Source organism: Pezoporus flaviventris, unplaced genomic scaffold (assembly GCF_033815535.1).
Source record: "Pezoporus flaviventris isolate CSIRO_AGI_PZ_B2104156 unplaced genomic scaffold, CSIRO_AGI_Pfla_v1 ptg000001l, whole genome shotgun sequence".
Classification (NCBI taxonomy): domain Eukaryota; kingdom Metazoa; phylum Chordata; class Aves; order Psittaciformes; family Psittacidae; genus Pezoporus; species Pezoporus flaviventris.
The window spans coordinates 10,827,010-10,847,897 of record NW_026892549.1 but is presented as its reverse complement, the minus strand read 5'-3'; the positions used below and the strand labels follow the sequence as shown (position 1 = coordinate 10,847,897).

Genomic DNA, 20,888 nt, shown 5'->3' with positions numbered 1-20,888 from the left:
TGGATGATCTTTAATGTCCCTTCCAACCCAAACCATTCTATGATTCTATGATTCTGTCATAAGTCTTTCAGGAAATCATCTATGCCATGCTAGCACCAAATAATAATTTCATACTTATCAGGACTGATGAAAAAAAGAAGTACTCAAATGATTTTTTTTTCCCCAAGGATAATATTTTCTTCATTTCCTGATGAAATTTGCCATGAATGTAAGTGCACTTAAGTAAAGAAACTACACAATTAGGCTCTTCTTCAACACATATGAATACAAGCACAAGCTAAGCAGTGGTTGTCTCAAAGAGCAGCCTTATGAGCCTTCCGCTTGTTTTATTTTGTTTGATTTTACAAAGCTGAACAGGTGCACTGATTTCCTAAAGGATATTATTGAAGTGCAAGAGCTCTGCAGCAGAAGCTGTCCCTTAGCCCTGTGAGACAGCACCCTGCAAAGCGAGCAGCTTCACAAGCAGTACCCAGCCCCAGTATAGAATACAGCCAGTCCCTCTGAAGATCCCGTGGTGCTTTGGCCAGAAGGTGCTATAGGATGAGGTGGGACATAGACTGCATGAAGACCACCAACTGAAGCACAATCCCAGATCCATCTGCTCACCACACTTTGCAGTGTTATACTTTGAGCTCCTTGCCTCCCCCAAGCAGTTTACCATATAGCCCATACCTCATGTGCTGAACATTATGATTTGGGCTGTAATTTACCCTGACACGGAGGGCAATGACCACATGTTGCAGTTGTCATTTTTTGTTACTATTACATCAACTTTCCCATTTCAATGCCATTTTGAACAGTATGCTTAATTGACCGCATGCCTTCATTATCCAGAGTACCGTTCTGCTCACATTGTACACTGCAGGAAAAATACATTATAGTATGGCAGTAGTCTTCCTAATAGCACTAGATTATTACTCCCCATGTAACTTTTACACTATACATGTTACTCAAAGGTTTAGTACAGATCACTTAAAAATGATTTAGTCCCCTGATGTTACTGGGCAACACCAGATCTTGCTTCTTATACCATAACCCATTATAGCTCTAAGGTAGAAAGTAGGACCAGCAGAACATCTTCAAGGCCATAATTAGATGAGACGATTTCCCTTCACAATTCCATCAGTCTTTCTTTTTTTAATACAAGAAGAAAGCGCATTCTTGACCTCGCTTTGATGACACAGTATGATCTAGATTTGATGCTGTGAAAGAAATGCTGGATGGGTGGGATCCTGGCCAGGGAAGGGAAACCTATCTACAAGTCCATAATTTTTTCAATGAAACTGTAATATTCAAATCACTTTACAAAGCTTTGAATAGCAACATAAAAAGATGAGCATTGCCTTATACCCTAGTCATACCCTTCTATTGTGATGATCCACTCTCAAGCAATTGCAGACTGAGAAGGACCGAATAGGTGCTAAGCTGGTAACAGGTTTTTTTTCTACTCTTGTCTTCCTCTTCTCTTTTCTCATCCTCTTCTCTTCTCTTTTCTCATCCTCTTCTCTTCTCTTTTCTCATTCTCTTCTCTTCTCTTTTCTCATCCTCTTTTCTCTTCTCTTTTCTCTTTCTCTTCTCTTCTCTTCTCTTCTCTCCTCTTTTCCTTTTTTCTTCTCTCCTCTCTTCTCTTCCTCTCTCTTCTCTCTTCCCTCTTCCCTTCTTTCTGATTACTGAAATAAGCAACAGCATTGAGCTAAAAATAAGACCAAGCATTCTCCAGATCTGCAACTGTTCTCTCAACTTGTACTTGTCTACATTTCTTTCACTAATCACTACAGCACAAAATATGCCAGAATTGTTTGAAATCCAAGCCTAACCTCAGACACAGTCAAAGACTAATAATGAATGTTGTTTACACATATTTAATTCAACATACCAGAAGCAATTTTCTCACTCTCTTTAGCATTTTATTTGTTTATAAATACAAGTCAATACCACAAGATGGCACTTTCTTACTTGCAACACACACTACTATAAACACTTACCCTCTTCAAATGTTCCCAGATGTTTAAGACAAGTAACTTCTCAGTGGTTTTGAAACATTTAAAAAAGCAAGACCTTCTACAAACTGTATCTGTGTTTGATGCATATTAAATGAGGTCAGGTAATTAAATTCAAAAAAAGAATTTATAAATATTTCAGATAAGAAAATTTAAATATAAAAGCAGAGTTTGTATTAATTCAACTGAATAGCAATTTAGACTGGCCGTAATGCATCTACATGGTTTAATTTAATTTAAAATACTTTTTAAACAACCAAATCCTCTAACCATTCATCAAAACACCTATCTACTCAACTCTTTAAAAAATATTCTTGGTTAAGAAACCACCTATGCTTTTCCACAACAATCCTTATTCTGTCCTGTAGGTGGAAATGAAGGAAAATCATATTCCAGACTAGAAAACAGGATAAGAAGGAAGAAACTTTAAAAAACCTGATAACTTCAGACACTTCAACTCATTCTTCCTTATGATTCTCAAAATATGTGATCCAGTTCTAAAGTCTTTGAACGAAATGTAAGCACTAGAAAACTCATTGTTGAAATATGTGAAGAATAAAGAACCCTGCACTAATATAGTGCATAATGATGCTGTGTCAAACTTGTCATTTACAGTAAATGTCACATTTTCCTCAGGATTGTCATGCCTTTTTTTTTTTTTCACTAATTCCTCTTGATGTCTGTAGATTCTCCTTTTTTTTTTTTCATTCCCATTGCCCAACAGGAAGAGATGTATGTTCTGGTCTCCTCAGAAAAAGTTTCACAAGATCCAAGTCTTTGACTCCATTATTTTTAACAAAGAGGTGGCAAAATTCTAAGCTTGCAATACTTCTGTTCTGCCCTGTATATTACACATCAGGAGATTCCTCAAAAAACTGAGAAGTCGGAGAGTTCCAAAAAAGAAAGCAGTTAAGGCAGTTGATGTCTACATTTGGATTTCTTTTTTACGTTACATATCAATGTCACCGTCATAAGCTAAGGTTAGAGGCTTCTGCTGTGGAGGAGTGCTTTGATGCTGCTTTGTTCTTTTGCTGCAAGAAAAATATTTCAGGAGACAAAATTATAAACTGTAATAAGCTCAGAAACACCATTAAAACCCAAACTTCATCAAAAAATCAACTTCCCATGCTGGTTATTTTATCTTGCAGTACAGTAACTACTTCCAAAAAAGCCACATGGATCTGCTTCTGTGCTATTACATGTGTGGTATGAACACAGCCTGCTGAAAACAGGCAGCCAACTGTGCTCTTCATCTGGAGAGGAAATAAAGCATATTTGTTTCCCATGTCTTCGCAGAGCTGACAAAACAAGGAACACCTCGCAGAAAAATTGAAACATGAACTGTCTAGGAGTGGGATATTCTCATTTTTCTTTGTCATGGCATTGAAGCAACATTAATTATTATTGAGAAATACACTTCCTCACCAGCCTTCAAGTGATGGAGAACTATGTAATGGAATTCAAAAAATCCTCTGTGTGCTCCACTGTGAAACCACAGAGAGATGGTAGCGATATGGCTTGGAAAATAAGGAAGCTGCAACTCCTAAGCAGACTCCAAATGCTGTTATTTAAGCTTTTAACTGAAGAGAGGCTGAGAGAAGGACTAAGAGAATGAGTGAGAATAAGCACATTTTGGATTAAAGAGGGCAGTAATGCTGGCAGGCCATGGTCGTGACTCTTTGGTTGCCTGTCCTGATCCGACAGGGGTTGGGAGAGCTTACACCATTAATGTTAGTAAAGACCAAGCCAGCTCCATGGTCTTCAAGGACAGCTACAGGCACTGCAGGACACATGGATGCTAGCCACTGTCCCCTTCTTATCCTCCAAGATGCATCAATGGCAGTGTCTTTCCAAATACTGGAACCATATAACACAACACTAGCTCTGCCAAGCCAGGCCTACCACCCCTGCGAGGGGTGACGGCTGCTTTGGAGGAGGGTAGACATCCCCTCCCCACCAGTAAAGCCCACCACCAGTGATGCACTGGTGTAGAGCAGAGCTTCCATACATCCAGTACCGTATCTCTAACAGTGGCTGGTAACCACAGCTTTAGATACAGAACATGTTTCCACCTGATGTATTCATAGCAAAAAACCTATTTAGGGATTTCCTGAGCTAGAGCACACATCCAGAAAACCGTAATTAACACCAAGAGATCCAATCTCCCATGAACTGTTATGCTGTCTTTGAATCCATTTATCTTCCTGGCATGCACAGTCCCCGGCAGCATTAAGTTCAAAAGGTAATAATGCACTGTGTGAAAAATAAAATCTTTTGTTTATTTTAAATGATCATTTCATCAGATGCCTCCTACTTCTGATATTGTGGGAAATAAAAATTCCCTAGCACCCTCTTCTACTCCATTCATGATTTCATAGATCTCTATTGTATTTGCACGTCAAACACAATTTTCCAACTGAATGCCCCTATTCTATTTAGTCCTTCCTTGAGCGGAAGCCAGCTCCTTGATCCAATCGGCCTCCTTGCCGTTTTTCAGTTTTACTTTATCCTTTTTTTTTTTTTAAGAATACAATAAAAAGCCCTTTCTAATCCCAGCAGAAGTCTGAATAAATATAAGGCTCTATTGATAACCAAAAAGAATTCTTTCCCTGCATGGCCATCATGCTTCTTCACAGTTACATCCGTTAACATTACAATTTTGAGAGTTTTAAATTCCTGTGACACAGGGGCCAAATAAAGGCAGTTAAGTAATCCAAGGCTTTCATAAAGCCCTGAGAATTAAAGCTCTGCAACACAGACTGTTGTGATATATTTTGGATTGTTTAAATAAAAGCAAACTAGCTTTTATTTAAGGACAAAATACTTGCCATACTCACCACATCAGGTAGGATGTAAAGATCAGGAAAACTATGATGAGGAACCCACCAGCTGATACTCCATATACCCACATCTTCAGTTTACCATCTGTTGGAAGATGTGGAAAAATGACAGAGGAAGAATAAAAAACTTTATTGTAAAATAAACAAATTCCTAACAGTGTAAGTAAACAGCCCACAAGCAAAACTAGAAGCATCTTGGATGGGAAACAAGCAAGGACTGACTGGAAATAACCCATAAAGCCCACATTTTTGAGAGGAAAAAACAAAAGATTCCTGTAAAAATCAACTGTTTTAAAGACAAAATCTTAACTTTGGTAATGAGTGTAGATTTTCCTCAATGAAAACTTAAAATGAGCTCTTTGCCTCAGTTTTCCAAAGCAGCATTATTTTATAATCTCCCCTCTGGCTAAATTCCCGCAGTTCATTACAGGCAGCCTGGGCTTTTGGTGCAGCGTAAGAACCCAGCCAGGCTCCTGCCTGTGGAAAGGACCAGGGGCATGAGATAATTGCAGTAAATTGCTCAGGAGCTTCAGTGGCTGTTCTGGCAAAGGTGGTTCAATATTGAGCTGACCCAGACAGAAACAGGGGGAACACCTGATATGTTTAGCCTAATGAAAGGAGGACTGAGAACGGATGGGATTGTTTTCTGTAAATACTTGGGGGTCAACTGGGGTAAAAACACCAGCAAGCACAACTGAACCAGCTACTTGGAGCTAAAAAATGCTTGGGCAACAAATGGGAATAGATTCAGCTTAGAATAAAAAACAAGAATATGCTTTGTGTTGGTAAGAGGGATCAAGTTGTGCAAGAGCTCTCTAGTCGGGCCACAGGAGCAAGAGACATAACTGGCTTTCAGACAATGTAATGCTCTTGAAAGGACTATTTGGGCAGCAATGACAGTGGATCCACTCTGTGACCCTTGCAGGAACCTCATGAACGTGAGCTTGAGTGTGTTGAAACTTTTCCTTCTGATAGAAAGTCTCAAAACAGTATTTGGATACATCCTTAGTACTAATAATTTTTATAAGATCAGTATTTCTGTTTGTTGCTTTATTCTGGCAGTACAGCTTTCCTTGTGAGGAGAAGCATTGGTATTTTTTCCATGCAGCAGTAATCTGAGCTGATTCACGTCAACAGAGCTGTTAATACTGGAGGCAGGAATACGAACCTGTGCTGTGCCCACAGACATGATTTGACAGAGGCCATTTCAAATTCAGTCATGCGAGTGGGAAGTTACTTCATGGACAATCCCTAGGACTGTTTTACATTTGATGTCTGAATGCTGATTTTTTTCAAAGAGAAACATATTTAATCAGATCCCATTCTTTCTCTTTTTTTTCTTCCAGGCTTTGTGGAAAAGACAAGTACCTCTCACAGATTTTCTCTTCTCCACAAAACACATAGAGCTTATTCCCCATGTCAGAAGAGCTCTGTTCATTTGGTCTGGGTTAGTTTTGTTGTGGGCTCTTTTTTGAAGTCTAGCTATGAAATTTTTCACCCTCTCAACTGGGGCTGGCCACAAAACATTTAGCAGTCCTGTGAAGGAACTGTCACAGCCACAAAAATATGCCATGCCTGCTATGAAAGCAGCTATAGTCTCAATTCCCAACATAAAGGCATTGGACCATGCCATCCTCCAGTTTAAACGATCCTATTTAAATTGCCTCTCATGTTGAAAAAAGTTTCTGTATCTGAACTGTGGCCTCCCAGAGTATGGCAAAGAAAGTTAAAAAGCAGCCTGATTAAAAATCAGCTCTATGCTTTCCAGCAGAGCTCTTGAAAGACCAAAACCAGCAGACTTATTAAATCATAATAAAATTTGTGTTCCAAACTGTAAACAGGAAGGGAAATCACAAATGCACTGGAGAAAGGCATGTATATTTTTACTGACAGATGTAAGTCCTCAGACGTACACAAATGTCAAGGGCTATGGTACTGAAGGGCAGTAAATGCCATCCATACAGGGAGCATTCACCATAGGCCTGCTAACAAGAGCATAACTGGTTTTGTTGCAAACCTCCAGACTAGTAAGCCTGAGAGCCTGTTTAAGGGAATTACATATCTTGTCAAGTTAGACAAAAGGGAGTGATTTGAAGAGCACCAGCCTTGATACAGACTGAAGAGTTACCTGCAAGATGCCATGGGGTTGGTGATAAAATTAGCACATATGGAGCATGGTTATTGCTTCCCCATATATTGCTTCTATAACATTTCTGCCCTAAAATTAAATAACACCATGCTCTGTAAAAGCTCCTTAGTCCCTATTTCTGTCTTGCAGTCCCTGGGGGAGCACTGGCTCACAGATGCTGCACTGAGGTCAAGCCCACCAAAAGCTTTCAGAGCTATAACCTCAAATGCTGATTTAAAAAGAGAAGGTTGCAGCATCCACCTACACCTCTCTCCCTTTTCTAACCCTGTAAAGGTACCAGCTGAAGAGGTGACACCTAAGTAAGACAGCCTATCGAGGGCCACAGAAGCTGACAAAAAGGCAATTAACCCCAAACCTGTGACTCAAACTGCTGTGAACTGCATGGGCTTCAGGATGATGGGTTTGTTCAAAACCCAGCCAACTTCAAAAGGCTTTGGACTGAGCTCTGTGAGCTTGAAGAGTGTCAATGCAAAGGTTAACTACTGTATGCAAATCAAACATGCAAATGTAACATTCAAAGTGTGATCACATATATCAGATAGAATTATGGCTCCCTGAATCCTGTAACAGAACCATTCGTTACATGTTTTCTGAAGTCTTATGTTCATTACAAACTAATAAGAAACAAATGCAATGTCAGGTAACAGAGGAGGGGGAAGACTGTGCTGCCAGTGTTTATGAATACGGGGAGAACTAATATGTTTCAGTAAAACTTGATGTGCCTGACACCGTTGTCTCTCATTTTAAAGTCCTATTTGCATTTTAGAAATGTATTTTGAACAAATTAATTTTTCAAAATAAAAGTCAAAATGGCAATCAGCTATTACAGCTACAGCACCAGTCCTGTGGACTAGTGTGGGCACATCTGGTATCTGGTTCCAACTGGGAAGCATTTTATGATGTAGAAATCAGAGATCCTCCTGGGATGTACTTCTTGGGCACAGCAACTTGCCTGCTTTTTGTGTTTGGCTTTGGGGGTTTTTTAATCTCTTCAACATTTTAAACTCTACACTTTCTATCCTGTTTTTTTCATACACTTTTGAAATATGGCAAGAAACAACCAATGTTTTCTGTAATGAAATCTTAAGTACTTTCTGCTCTGAATCTTCTAAAGTGCTAGTGATCAGTGTCTTCCCTGGTCCAAACATATTACTTCTAGAAACATCATCAGATAAAAGTTCTAAGCATCCCCCCAAATCACATATGAGTATACTTTTGCAAAATATTATTGCTTCATCATGTCTTTGTTATCTCTCAACATAAGAGATTGTGATTACTCTGAATAGGTACAAACAAATGAAAGATGGCATGCAAATTGGAAACTGGGAGGTTTCTCTGCAGCTTACAGACACAATCTCTGATGTTATGATCTGCAAAGCTTGTACCTTTCCTCTATAGAAATGTTGTAAAGACAATTTATTCCATTCATATTTAAGTTTTTCACCTGGATTAAAAGGTTGAATAGACCATCCTTTGAAAATGTCATGCATTTTTGAGTTGACAGGTTTATTTTTTCCAGCAATGGTCTTAACATCAGCTTTCTTATCTTCTAAACCTGGTACCTTCATGCAGTAATCCAGGAAACCATTTGATCTCATTATTTCTGTATATCCTCGCTCACAACCGCAGACTCCTCTCTAGGCAATAAAAGGGAATTCAGTATTAAACCAAATAACATCCTCTCACAGAACAGTGCAAATTGTAGGCATACCACAAAGAAAATGCAAGGTATATACTGCACATGCAACTTAACCACCAAAACAACCAAGCCAGGAACTAGTGTCTGTAAACCCTTTTCAACTAAAAAAAGCAAAAGTCTATTTGGGGAACTGGTTGAAAAAGAGTTGGTAACTACAGAGAAGCCCAACATACAAAAATTTGCATCCTAACAGGCTTAAGAGGCATCTATGGCTTGATCTAAAATCCTCAGTAAAAAAATTCCCACTGACCCTGCTGGACATTACAAGAGACAAACAAAAACCAATCCCACTTCAGACCCAAACCATACCCATGTATTTCCATTCAAGTATTTAACAGGGCTATCTGAAATGAAGCGTGCTTTCATATAGCCAAATATCCACTGCCCTAGATCAGCATAAGCAGATTCTTCAAGAGGTTTCTTAGAAGTCTGTGGTTTGGTAAATAGATAATTAATTTTCTGGACTTCTACTTTTAAAAAGCTTTTTTAGATTTTTGTTTGTTTTGTTAATGTTCTTGTAATTACAATGCCTGTCTGACAGTCTGATAGCATCACTTATGATTCAAACAGGTGACTGATTTACAGTCTCTGTGATAAGAGGTTAACTTTTGACATCAGTTTTGTTGCCACTGTGTTCCCCACGTGTTAAAAGACATGATCCTGAGCTTTTCTGGTGAAAAGGTGAAGTCTAAATTTAGAGTTTTTACAGCAAATAAATTCACGTTTGCATTATTTTTACGTTCCTGTAGGCTCTGAGTACTCCCATGACCACCCTCTCAGCCACTTTCAGTTACCCATGAGCTAGTTTCAATTGTAATTTCTCAGCTGAAGCTGAGAGCTGTGGAGGCTATTTTCAAAACATAAATATCTAAATCCCAGCTGCCCCTGGCTACTTTAAGGGTTCTAGGTTTTATACTCCATCACAGTACTGACATGTATAAGGCATTCTGGGAAGCTTTTACTCTGGAGTTCAGTACTGCAGGAAGGGAAATTCATAATCTCTTGTCTCGTGTTTGCTCAGAGGAAAAGAAGTGGCAGTGGATCCACAGTTCAGCAACTGTTGCAGAAGACAGTATGGAGTTTGTGGGATCATGATGCTGCAGCTTCCCTACATTCATGAAGGCTTTCTGTGCCCATGGAGGAGCAGGGGAGGACATACTCTTTTATCTCTTCTACTACAGAAGTTTCAAACAGTCCATTTTCTACAGGACTGTTCAATAGCATTCAATTAAAATTAAACCAAGAGGTTCCAAAGCTCCTCCACAGAAAAAAAGCAAACTCGTAACACCACATAAATACTCCATCACTTGTTTATGCAGATAAACAGGTGACTGAAAATTCCCACAAACTGAAATTCCCACAACTTCCTCGAGGTGGTACCATAGACACGCTAAAATATCTTCTAGGTCCCGGAATGCATACACAGACTAATTGAATAGATTTTGTAGTGTTAATTTCTCAACCATATTCTGCAGGGAGCAATTACCTGTGTGCAGTAAGAGAACGGTTTTGTGCACGCTGGGCTGCAGTACCGAACTTCCGCAGGTTTTGTCCGAAGTGCACACCCTCCTGGTAAAAGAAAATATGGAGTGACTTCAAGGGCATGCTTTAAAATGTTTTTGACTTGGATCACAATAGTGTAAGAAATGCTTGCTTGCTTGCTTTATATAGTTAAATACTAGCCTATTGAGCACATTAGCATAATATCTGTAGGCACTGCATTAATTAATTTGCCTTAACAAGGCAGGGAATTATTATCATACCCATCTTGTTAATGGAGAACAGAGATACACAGATTTAAGCAATTTGCCACAGGCCACATAGGAAGTTCGGGACAGACTCAAGAATTAGATGCAGAACTTCTGTGTCCTCATTAATGCCTTATCTACATAAGAAGACATAATTCACATAATGCCTTTGCCCATCCTCACTTGGGGAAGTCTGTGGTTCTATAGGCATAAAAACATGTTAATGAGTTCTTAACTGCTCAGCAACATTCGCACATAAAACTTTAGTTATTATCTTAACTAGTCATTATAAATAGAACTAGATAAGAACATCTGCATTTTCACTTCTACTCTCTCTCCATTCACCCTGTGCATATTGAGAGAGATCCTACACATGTGCAAGCCCTACTGCCTTTGCCAGTCTCTCATGGAGCTTCAAAGTGCTGACCATGAATTTCCTTTTTCATCCTGTGTAGGCAGAATTTGTAGGTCACGGCAACAGCAAACATCTCACAGTTTGAGAGATTTGAGATACCTGTGTGTTGAATAGAAGAAGAGGTACAGAAACTGGGCTCTGTACCACGTGGTGTGATATTCTCTTCTGTTCTCCACTATCACAGAAAGGTTGCACTAACAGCTGGGCAAGCCAGCCCAGGCAGCCCTTTTAATGTATGTGTACTCATTTCTTTCCATGACCAACTCAACAGTAGGGGCAACTCACCCAAATACTGTTAACACATGTGTGACATTGACCTGTCAGCAAGGCTGGTGAGATCCCATCTGCCTTTCCTACACACAAATCTGAACTGAAATTCTGGGGGGGAGTTAGGAGGGATGTCCAACTTCCCTCTGAGCAGCTGATGCGCAAGAAGAACCTCGATGGTGACTTTTTATTCATAATTGTGCATGAATGACAATTTGTTGATATACCTGTGACATTTATTCCATCTGAGCGCTGACACCACACTGTGCGTACGTTGTCTCGCCATAGGCTGGTTTTCCACAGGTAGTCATAACACTTCCCTCCTGCGATATTAATACCAGTTAGTCTTCACCTTGCAACAAAACCAGAATAAACTCTTTAATGGGAGGAAGCAGCACTGTGGCCATGTTACCTGAGCAAGGCCGTGTTTCCATTGCTTGTCCAGAGCAGCTCTCCTGGTTCTTGGGAGACTGAAGGATAAATGCCCTGGATCGAGACTGGTGTCCCATTGTCTCAAAGCTCCTGCCATTGATGCAGGTGAGCTCGCAGGAGCTCCATTCTGACCACTCTGTCAGGTGGCAGTCACCTGCACATTATAAAAATAAATCACAGGTTTTCAAAAGGACTCAGCTTTAAAGGATAAAGACAATCCAAGCATACAACAGCTTTAGTAGTGAAATACCCACAGTTTATCGCTTAGTGGTATGCAATATTCAGATTTTATCTTCATGGGGAATCTCGTTTTCTCAAAAAGCAAAAGAAGGCTTTTCCAGGTGATCTAGAAACAGCAGGCTGAGCATTTACCCGATCAGCATTTACCTGATTTACTTTAAGTGCAAATTCTTATGACAGTTGACACTACTCAGAGCTATGGAAGCATCGCCATCTCAAGACAATTATAAAGGCAGAAAGGCATCTTGGCTTTCCAAAGACTTTACCTGGGCATGGCACAGTGCATGGTAACTGCAGCACACTCTCCTTCAAAGGCAGTTCATCACATAATGCGCTTTCTACTGGTCTAGATGAAGCAGAAACAGATGCATCATGCACTACACATGTGAGGTTGCGGACTTGCAATCCATCTCCACACTGTCCACCCTACAAAATGATAGAAGGGAATAGAGACGCCCATTGCTGATGTTAGCAGATGACAGAAGAAACACAGTTGATTCCACCTAAAAAGACTTCAAAGATACAAATTTGGTCTTTAGACTGCAATAGTATCCCCAGTTATGGGAAGACAGATGGAGATCTCCTCTGTACACATCTCTAGAGAAGCTCAGAGGCAAGGGCAGAACCACACAGAAAAGCATGCTGTAATCAAAGCTGGAGAAGAGGTGGGTACCATGAAAGAATACCATCTTTGGGGACAGACCTTCGTACCTTTTACTAGAGCTAGTGAATTTACTGATTCTTAATTAATGCCCAATTACACAAACACAGAAATTTTTGGCTTTTCTGAAGAGGCCAAGAGAAGAGCCTGCCCATAAGGAATGGACATTTCTGCTCACATCCTTTGATGATTCGGCCCAACAGAAGCACTCACATAGTTTAAACTCTGCAACAGCAAAAATTCTCCAGCACACTTAGTTAGACCAGAAGGGTTATTGCTCACTAGGTTGTTTGTGCAATTTATTAAAGGGAGCTGTTGGTTCTGGAGTACACACAGATCAACAACTCATGTCAAATACTCTACCAAAACATCATCCAAAGCGAGCCATCAGCTGTTATACCCACATTTGAACAAGCAATAGGAGAGGCTCCATCTGAGTCACTCTACGCTTGTCACCCCAGTTCTGAAATACTTAATAATACACCAAACTGCTTGCTGAAGAAGACTTCCTTTACTGGAAAATCAATATTGTTTGGCTAAAGTGATGATCCAGTGCTCAGGATGCTGTAAGAGCTGAAGCAATAAGGCTGTTTCCAGATGCTGGAATTGTTTCATTCTCATCTGAAAAACAGAGCTGCAATGATGTCTGAGGTGCACACTTTAAACTTGTGCGATGCTTTACGAAACGTGCACCTGAAGCCTTGTGGAAATGGCACTTTGCAAAATTTGGTAAATAAAACTCAAGAAGAAGGACGAAACATTGCTTTTATATAACCAAGGGAAGTGCTCCTTTGGATCACTTGGCATTGGATTCTTTTAAAATAATAGAGTTCATCTGCAGAACAGAATGGCTCCTGCCGAGTGCATTCATTCAGCAGTGGGTTTGCTAGCAGGAATCTCAGGAATGGCTTTCCTGCACACACCTGGCTGCTTTTTAATTCTCCCCATCCCTTCTGTTGCAGAGCCACAATGAAATGGAAATAAGAGCATTAACTAGCTGGATTTAGAGTAGTTGCTAATCAAAAGCATTTGAGAGAAGTATTGGTGTAGATTTATAATATGTATCCAGATTTAAAGGTTTTAACACCATGTCTCACTTTAGTCAATATGTAACTTACTGTTCTAAATTACTGTTTCACCACTGAAACCTCTATTGTGGTCTGAAATTAATGGTGTGTGAATAACTCATGCAGCTGTCAATTGGGTTACAGCTCTTAGAAATGGCTACTGGAAACTAGAAGATGATGTGGAGAAAATTCTCAGGGGAAATGGGCACTAATCAAACTGCAGTATATTTCCAGCTCGAAGTTGCTCAAGGAATGATTAAATGACTGGAAAGGACAAAAAGAGTTCTTAAAAAGAAACTTATTCTTTTGTAAACAATATAGAAGTATTCATACATGAATTAATATGTAAATATTCACACGAATATAGAGATAGAAACAGAAATATGTGAAAACTGTAGTTTTTTCAGGTGCAGCATTGCTCACTGTAAGAGTCCACATGCAACATTTTTCATTATTCTTTGTATCGTGCAATATTGGAAATACATTCATATTTTCCAATGTTCAGAATAAAAAATAAAAAGGAACCATGAACTTACAAACAATCACACAAAACCAGTGTGTTTTTACAATCAGCTGAACGCACTGAAAAATGTCCTGTCATTTACAGTAGGAGATGGTTTTTGGTATATTTGGTAAGGTCACAAGCAATACAGGAGCACTGCATTAACTTCACTATCATCTTCACAATTATTCACGTCCCCCAAATTATACATTTGAAGATCTAATTAATAGGTATGGAATCAGAGGAAGTTCACTGCTGCAACAGCACACTGAGGATGCAGGGAATAGCTGCTAATCAGAGGGGAACTGCCAAGGTAATGATCACATATTCAAAACTCAGGGGATCAAATCTGTATTGTAAATGTTCTTCCTTGGAAGATGTGATCATCTCAGATTTGCCTAGAACCAGCAATTGCTTCTTGAGCCATGAGCTCCTTGTAGGAAATGTGAGGGGATTTAACTTCCAGAGGGGATTCCCTCCATTTGGCTGCAAAAGTTTCTACTCTGACCCTATGGGAAATGCAGAACCTACCTTGGGTTCCCTAAATACAGGCTGGAGGTATAGGCCCTTCCAAGAGCAACCTCATGGAGCCTCCACCTCTCATCTCCTTGCTGCAACTGACCACTGGTAAAATAAGGAGAAGGTTTATGCCAGGTCTGTGTTCTGACAGCCAGGTATCTTCTGAATTTAGCAATACACTAACATAAAGCAGCATCTACATAAACTTCTCTCAGATCACCCTCTTCAAATTTAACACACTAATAAGGCAAGAGATAACAGTCCTAATGAGAGGCTTTACCCAGAAGTGTCTTTAAGAAAACTCTTCCCTTTTCAGCTTTTACTAGGGTGCATGTGTGTTCACAAGTCTTTTAGGTAAAGAGTTGATTGAGCAATGCTTTCACAGGTTGATGAGCATTTAATCAGCTAAAAGTTTTCTCTAATGAGGAAGTGTTGTGTGACCACATTTAAGGGAGTGCTTTCAAAACACATTACAAAGGAAGGACTACATTCTTAGTCTTCTTAGGAACATTAGGCAGTAAGTGCTTCATAATGTCTAGCTACTTATATTCCCTTAATGGAAAAATTGAGAACAGTGTCAGCCACTGCTGATTTATTTTTTTTTAAAGCTAATCAGGGTAAACCACTTCAACTCCAGTAGGAAAATGATTAATGTAATGTAACCCTTTAAGATTAGGTGTATTGACTACTTCCCAAGTTGTGCATCCCTCTGAATGCAGCAGAAATGCCCCATGCCCACCAGAAGTGTGCCTGTGATATGTGTAATTACCTGGAGAACGATGCACTGATTCCTGTACCGTGAAAATCGGCAATACAGAACACTTAGTAGGCTCTGTTCCTAAACATGCAGACACCTCTAATTTTTCACATGAAGTCAATTTAGTATAAAATAGTCCTTCTGCAATTAAGACAAGCAGTCTTAGTTATCTCATAATACAGGAAAAAATATTTTAGCTCCGTAATTGCTTGTCCTGTTTATATTGCTACAGGACGACACTTTCACAATACTCATTTTGGCCTTAGCATAGTACGCATTTACCTTATTTCACAAAGCACCCTTGAGAACAGGGCTTCTGAAAGCTTTCTTTAGAAAGTCAGCTTAAGCTTCTTTTCCAGTACAGCACAGGAATAAATCACCCTGTATTTATGAACTACATTTAATTCCTAAGCACCTCATTAAGGAGAAGTGAACCTGAATAAAATGGCTCCTCTCCAAAACAAAGCAAAGGGCAGAGAAACTACATCACAGTAATTTAAGGAGAGACACAGTTTCTACCTCCACTGAATGCACGGGATGATATCTGGGTTAGGGAAGGCTGTGATTACTTGCTCTGGGCTGAAATTTAACTGGGTTCTGGATGTGCAGACTTTTAATTTGCATGATGCGTTATCTATCTGGAGTATGCCAAGGCTTTAATTCAGCTTCCCTACTAATTCTTTTATCAGCTGCATTAGTTCCTATGGTTGAAGGTCTCTTCGCTAATGTTTAACAGAATTTACTTATGTTAGCTGGACATCAGCTGATGTAATCATTTTGTTACATTTATGTTATACATAAATGAATACTGAGTGCAGTACATACAAGGACTATATTCATATCCCTGGCTGCAATGAGTTGTTCTTTGTTATATAAAATACAAATATATTTCTGTTTCTCTGATCTTGGACTGTCCAAAGACTGTCATTCTCCAGATTTCATTTGTGAAAACTTGAGAAAGTTCTGGGTATCTATTTTGCCACCTGCAGTATTCACTACACATCCATCTACTGCACCTAGAAACCATGTAGGTATTCAAGGCATCTGTAGAAGGCAGAGCAGAAAACACATGGGATGTGTCTATGTACATTATTGGCTTCAATGTCCTATATGGTATAAAGTGGACAAGAAGCCACATATCTGTGTACAAGTCTTGTCCCCTGGGACCAGGCAGGCCACTTTTCCACCCCAATCAGCCTTCTCTCATCACCACCTCAGCAAACCCAGCTTTAAGAAGCCCAAGTGGACTTTGCCTGAAAAACCTCACTGTGAAAGATTCACCTCTGCTTAAACAGGGTTACTGACTAATATGTTTTAATATTGGAAATGCGATCAAACAGATAAGGGTAAAAGAAGAAACACAGAGGGGAAGAAAAAGTCAACTCAAGACTCAGGCAAATCACTGGCAGTGAAAAAATGACTGCTCCAGTGCCAAGCAGAGGTGCTGAGTGTAGCTAAAACACACTGCAACTGAATCCAGCCATTCTTAGATCATTAAAAAGATAGCCAGGCTAAGGAGAAAGTATAAAACAGCATTACATATAGTAACTCATGGTACTGTACTGAAGACCTTGTGAGGAAAGACCTGCTATACAGTACTTTACTTAAAAAAAAAAAAAACAAAACGGAAAAGAATAAAGATAAAACAGGCTAAGCTCTCTTGAAATCTAGTGCATCTATTTTCTTGTTAGAGTTACTTTATATAATTAAATTATAGGTCACCATGACTATGTTCACTCAAGCACATTTACTCCATAAATCTCCTTTAATACCTCTATAAGCTCATGGTTCTTGAACCTGTATTGCTATAAATCGCTGCTGATGGCTAGAAGATGAGGTGCAAAGGTTTACCGCTCCTGAATTTCCCCCGCTTTCTGACAGATCTTACCAGCACCTTCAATGCCCACAGAGACACCTCTGACCCATGAACAGTAGCCTCAATCGATTGTGCTATGTAATGATGATTTTGTTGTTGACCCTGGCCGCAGGAAACCTGAGGAGCCTTTAGGGAGTGCTGGAGAAAGCCGTACCTGGACTCTGCAGGGAGACCACGGGCCAAGCAGCCAGCTGTAGCAAGGCTTCACTGGGCAGCTCCTGTGCTGGGTGAGTTGCTCCGGGCAGGGTCTGCCCTCGCCCTCTGCCTGCAAGACCACGGAGCGTCCACGCACCATCTGGCCTAGGTGAGGGAAGAAAACAGGACACAGTGAAGGAGACCCAGAGGAAGAAGGAAAGGCAGATTTTGTGATGTATCAGTATTCCTACTTCATTTTCCACTAGTAAAATCTGTTAAAACGGCAATGAATTGGGAAGACTTTTTGGATAACATGGATGCAATTGCTAAGTCTAAATGATGCAGTCACTGACATTTTCAAACGCAGTTTTAAAACACAGTTTTATATGTTTTCCAAATATATTACTTGTTTATGCAGCATTTAAATATTTGACTAAACCCTGATTATTAAATATGACAAGAAAATACTTCCAATAGCAGCATCATTTCTAACATTATGTTTCCAGAGATTCTTAACAAATGAAATTTTCTTTCTATGAGCAATTATATGCGGCTAATTTGAAAACTGCAGACATTGTAGTGGCTATTACCGTCCATAACCACTTCTGCCATTCCCATTAAAATCCTATTTATTATTAGTGAAAACTTCTTCAGCCACTGAATAGAAAAAGCAATTATGTTATTACCTTTGAAATAATAAAACTGAATATGCTCATTAAAGTTACAGCAATTCCATTTCCGTCTCCTTTGCCATCCATTTACATCGAGGAATGTTTTCACTCAAAATGTTTCAATTAGAATCCAGCTCCAATTAAAAAGAAAGGTGAAAAAATAAGAAGTCCTTATGCAATGGGATGCAGAAGATTCTGCTGAGGATAAAATTTCTGCCTTGACTTTTCATAGGCATGGATTTGAGAGGCATTTAAAAAGTAAATAAAAGGTGTGGGTAACACGGCACACACATGCAACAGGACAGAGGCAAGCAGTAACTGCTAACTCCCTGAGGTGAAGCTCTCCCATTTGGCTTGCAGTTGTTCAGCTGCAATGCAATTGGAAGTACAGAGGAGTCTGTGGGGTAGAGATCTAACATCCTTGTGGAGTGGGAAGGCTGCAATATCCACCCAGATCTTTCTCCCAGCTATTTATGCATGCACTTTTGAATTACTGATACTGCAGCTGGGTTTAAGGTGCATCTCTAATAACTGTCATCATGACTGCCTATGGAGCAAGGTTTCCAAAAACATTTAAGCAAATAAAAATTCAAAGCAGACACACCTGAAAAAGCTACTGATGGATACCTTAGCAAGCTCTCTTACCATTCGAATGCTGCTCCCTTGCTCTGACCCATTGAATTCCATTTTTAAACCCATTTAAACCAATTTTAAGACTTATTCCTTTTCCAATTTTAATCCTCTGGACCTGGGGAGTTTGTAACAGAAGTGATGATAAAAGCTCTTATCCACATGACTGTGCACTCAGCCATCATGGAATCAGATACATTAAGATATAGAAAAAAATCACACCAGCTGGGAGGAAAGGTAAGATACTCCTGCAGTTCACTGGGAGTCAGAGCAAGGAAGAAAAATCTCCCAGCCTGCTGCTGGCATACTGCAGCTCTCTGCTGCCCAACAGGCCAAAAGTAGCTGTTTCTTCCTCTCCAGCAATGGACCCAATTTGCTGGATTCTTCTTAATTCTGAATGCTGAGAACTGGTAAGCAATGGAAAAGGCTCTTTGGGAAATGGTGGGAAGCCTGTGGCTATGGGGTTTTGGGTTGTTTTTGTTTGTGGCAGCTCACCCAGGGCAGGGAGCTTCATCGTCCCGCCAGGCAGGAGTTCCCAAAAATGCAGCTGTGGAAAAGGTGGTCTCCTAAGGTTAAAAGATCTGATTTCATTAACAGGGACTTGAATGCCTGAAGCATCCATCAAGCTATTTTAATTAAAGAAATAATTTCCTTTCGTACACTCTGTTTAACATCTTTCTAGCAAAATGTAAATGGGAAGATCACTGGATAGAAAACACAATTTCCCTTTTAAGAAGAATTAACAACCATTCCGTATTTATTTGCATTCTATTTTCCTACAGTTGGTTATCCAAACCATTTAAACTCACTACATTCACACTGGTCCGCTGGTGCTTGACTCATTTAGTCTAGTACTTTTTTTCCTATACTTTGAAGAAATCAATGAAGAAAGAAAATTCATTGAAATCTTTCTTTGCACAGTCACTGCAGTGAGTTTCTCAAAGCTTTGTGATTTTTTTTGTCATTCCACTAACATTATCTAGGTGCGTGGTTACTCAAGTGGCAGAAAATCTGCCTGGTTTTACTTTTTAAATAACTTATCTTATGCTGCCTATGGAGAACAAGAAGAATCTCAGTGCATCTGAAAATAATTTGCTTTCAGTACAAACTCTGCAAGAGTCAAAGCAATCCCAGTTCTTTCTTTAATTTCCCAGTGAATTTTTCTTTGATTTCCCAATGAATTGGCCACATCTCTGGTTCCTCTGCTCTGTGGAATTGAATGATACTAAAATTAAGACAAAAATGTGTGCTGAAAATTGCTGTCCTGGGTTCAGCAGTAGGACTCGTTTTTCTGCTTCTTAGTAGCTGGTGCAGTGCTGTGGTTTTGACTTTCAGCCTAGGAACAGCGCTGATAACACCGATGGTTTTAGTTGTTTCAGTAATGTTTACTCTGACCAAGGACTTTCTCAGTCTCATGCTCTGCCAGGAAGGAGAGGAAGCCAGGAGGAATCAGAGACAGGACACCTGACCCAAACTAGCCAAAGAGGTATTCCATACCACAGCACATCATGTGCAGTATATTAACGGGGGGCAGTTACCCGAAAGGGCTTGGTCACTGCTCGGTCAGGCTGGGTATCGGTTGGTGAGTGGTGAGCATTTGTATTCTCTTCCCTTGTTATTTCCCTTATCATTATTATTACTGGTGGTAGCAGTAGTGATCTGTGTTATACCTTAGTTACTGGACTGCTCTTATCTCAACCCGTGGGAGTTACATTCTTTCGATTCTCCTCCCCATCCCACCGGGAGCTGGGGGAGGAAGGACAGGGGAGTGAGTGAGTGGCTGTGTGGTTCTGAGTTACTGGCTGGGCTTAAACCACAACAATTGCAAATAAGTGCTCTTCATATCCTCAAATTTGTCATTAGTTTTGAAAGGAGAAAAAAAAAAAAAAAGAGGCTAGTGTTGTTAATGCTGGTTACTTAAAACTCCGTTTTACATCAGCTGCTGAAATTTCAGCTCAGAAACATAGGAGCATATTTTGAAATCAGAAGAATAAGATTTTCACCCCCAAAAAATTCCTGTCAGTCTTTGTGTTTTATTCTCACAAAGTGATGTGTTGCAGCTGAAACCAACACAATTAAAATTCCTGCTAGAGTTCATCCCACTGAAATTGCTGACATGTCATTATCTGTTTGATGAGCATAAGCACATCATATAAAACATGGCCCTATCAGGCAGCCACAAGACTAGAGAAGGGATCAAGTTACTTCACAGCCTTGGAGGTCAGGTTTGGTCAAGTCACAAAACAATGGGACTGGTGACAAAGGGAGCTTTTGATCTGC

The 20,888-nt window shown here is 39.8% G+C and overlaps 1 protein-coding gene across 4 annotated transcripts in view; it reads right to left on the bottom strand.

Moving 5' to 3' along the window:
* Positions 1 to 1,862: 1,862 nt before the first annotated feature.
* Positions 1,863 to 20,888, bottom strand: part of THSD7B (thrombospondin type 1 domain containing 7B) — a 285,500-nt gene continuing 266,474 nt past the window's right edge. For all 4 annotated transcript variants that reach the window (XM_061444781.1, XM_061444804.1, XM_061444797.1 and 1 more), the window contains 8 exons: positions 17,327 to 17,472; positions 12,057 to 12,216; positions 11,531 to 11,704; positions 11,346 to 11,441; positions 10,175 to 10,257; positions 8,434 to 8,626; positions 4,838 to 4,925; positions 1,863 to 3,031 (listed from right to left, as the gene is read on the bottom strand). In XM_061444781.1, the coding sequence (XP_061300765.1) occupies positions 2,950 to 3,031; positions 4,838 to 4,925; positions 8,434 to 8,626; positions 10,175 to 10,257; positions 11,346 to 11,441; positions 11,531 to 11,704; positions 12,057 to 12,216; positions 17,327 to 17,472 (1,022 nt within the window). In that variant the 3' untranslated portion in view covers positions 1,863 to 2,949. The remainder of the gene's footprint in view (positions 3,032 to 4,837; positions 4,926 to 8,433; positions 8,627 to 10,174; positions 10,258 to 11,345; positions 11,442 to 11,530; positions 11,705 to 12,056; positions 12,217 to 17,326; positions 17,473 to 20,888) is intronic.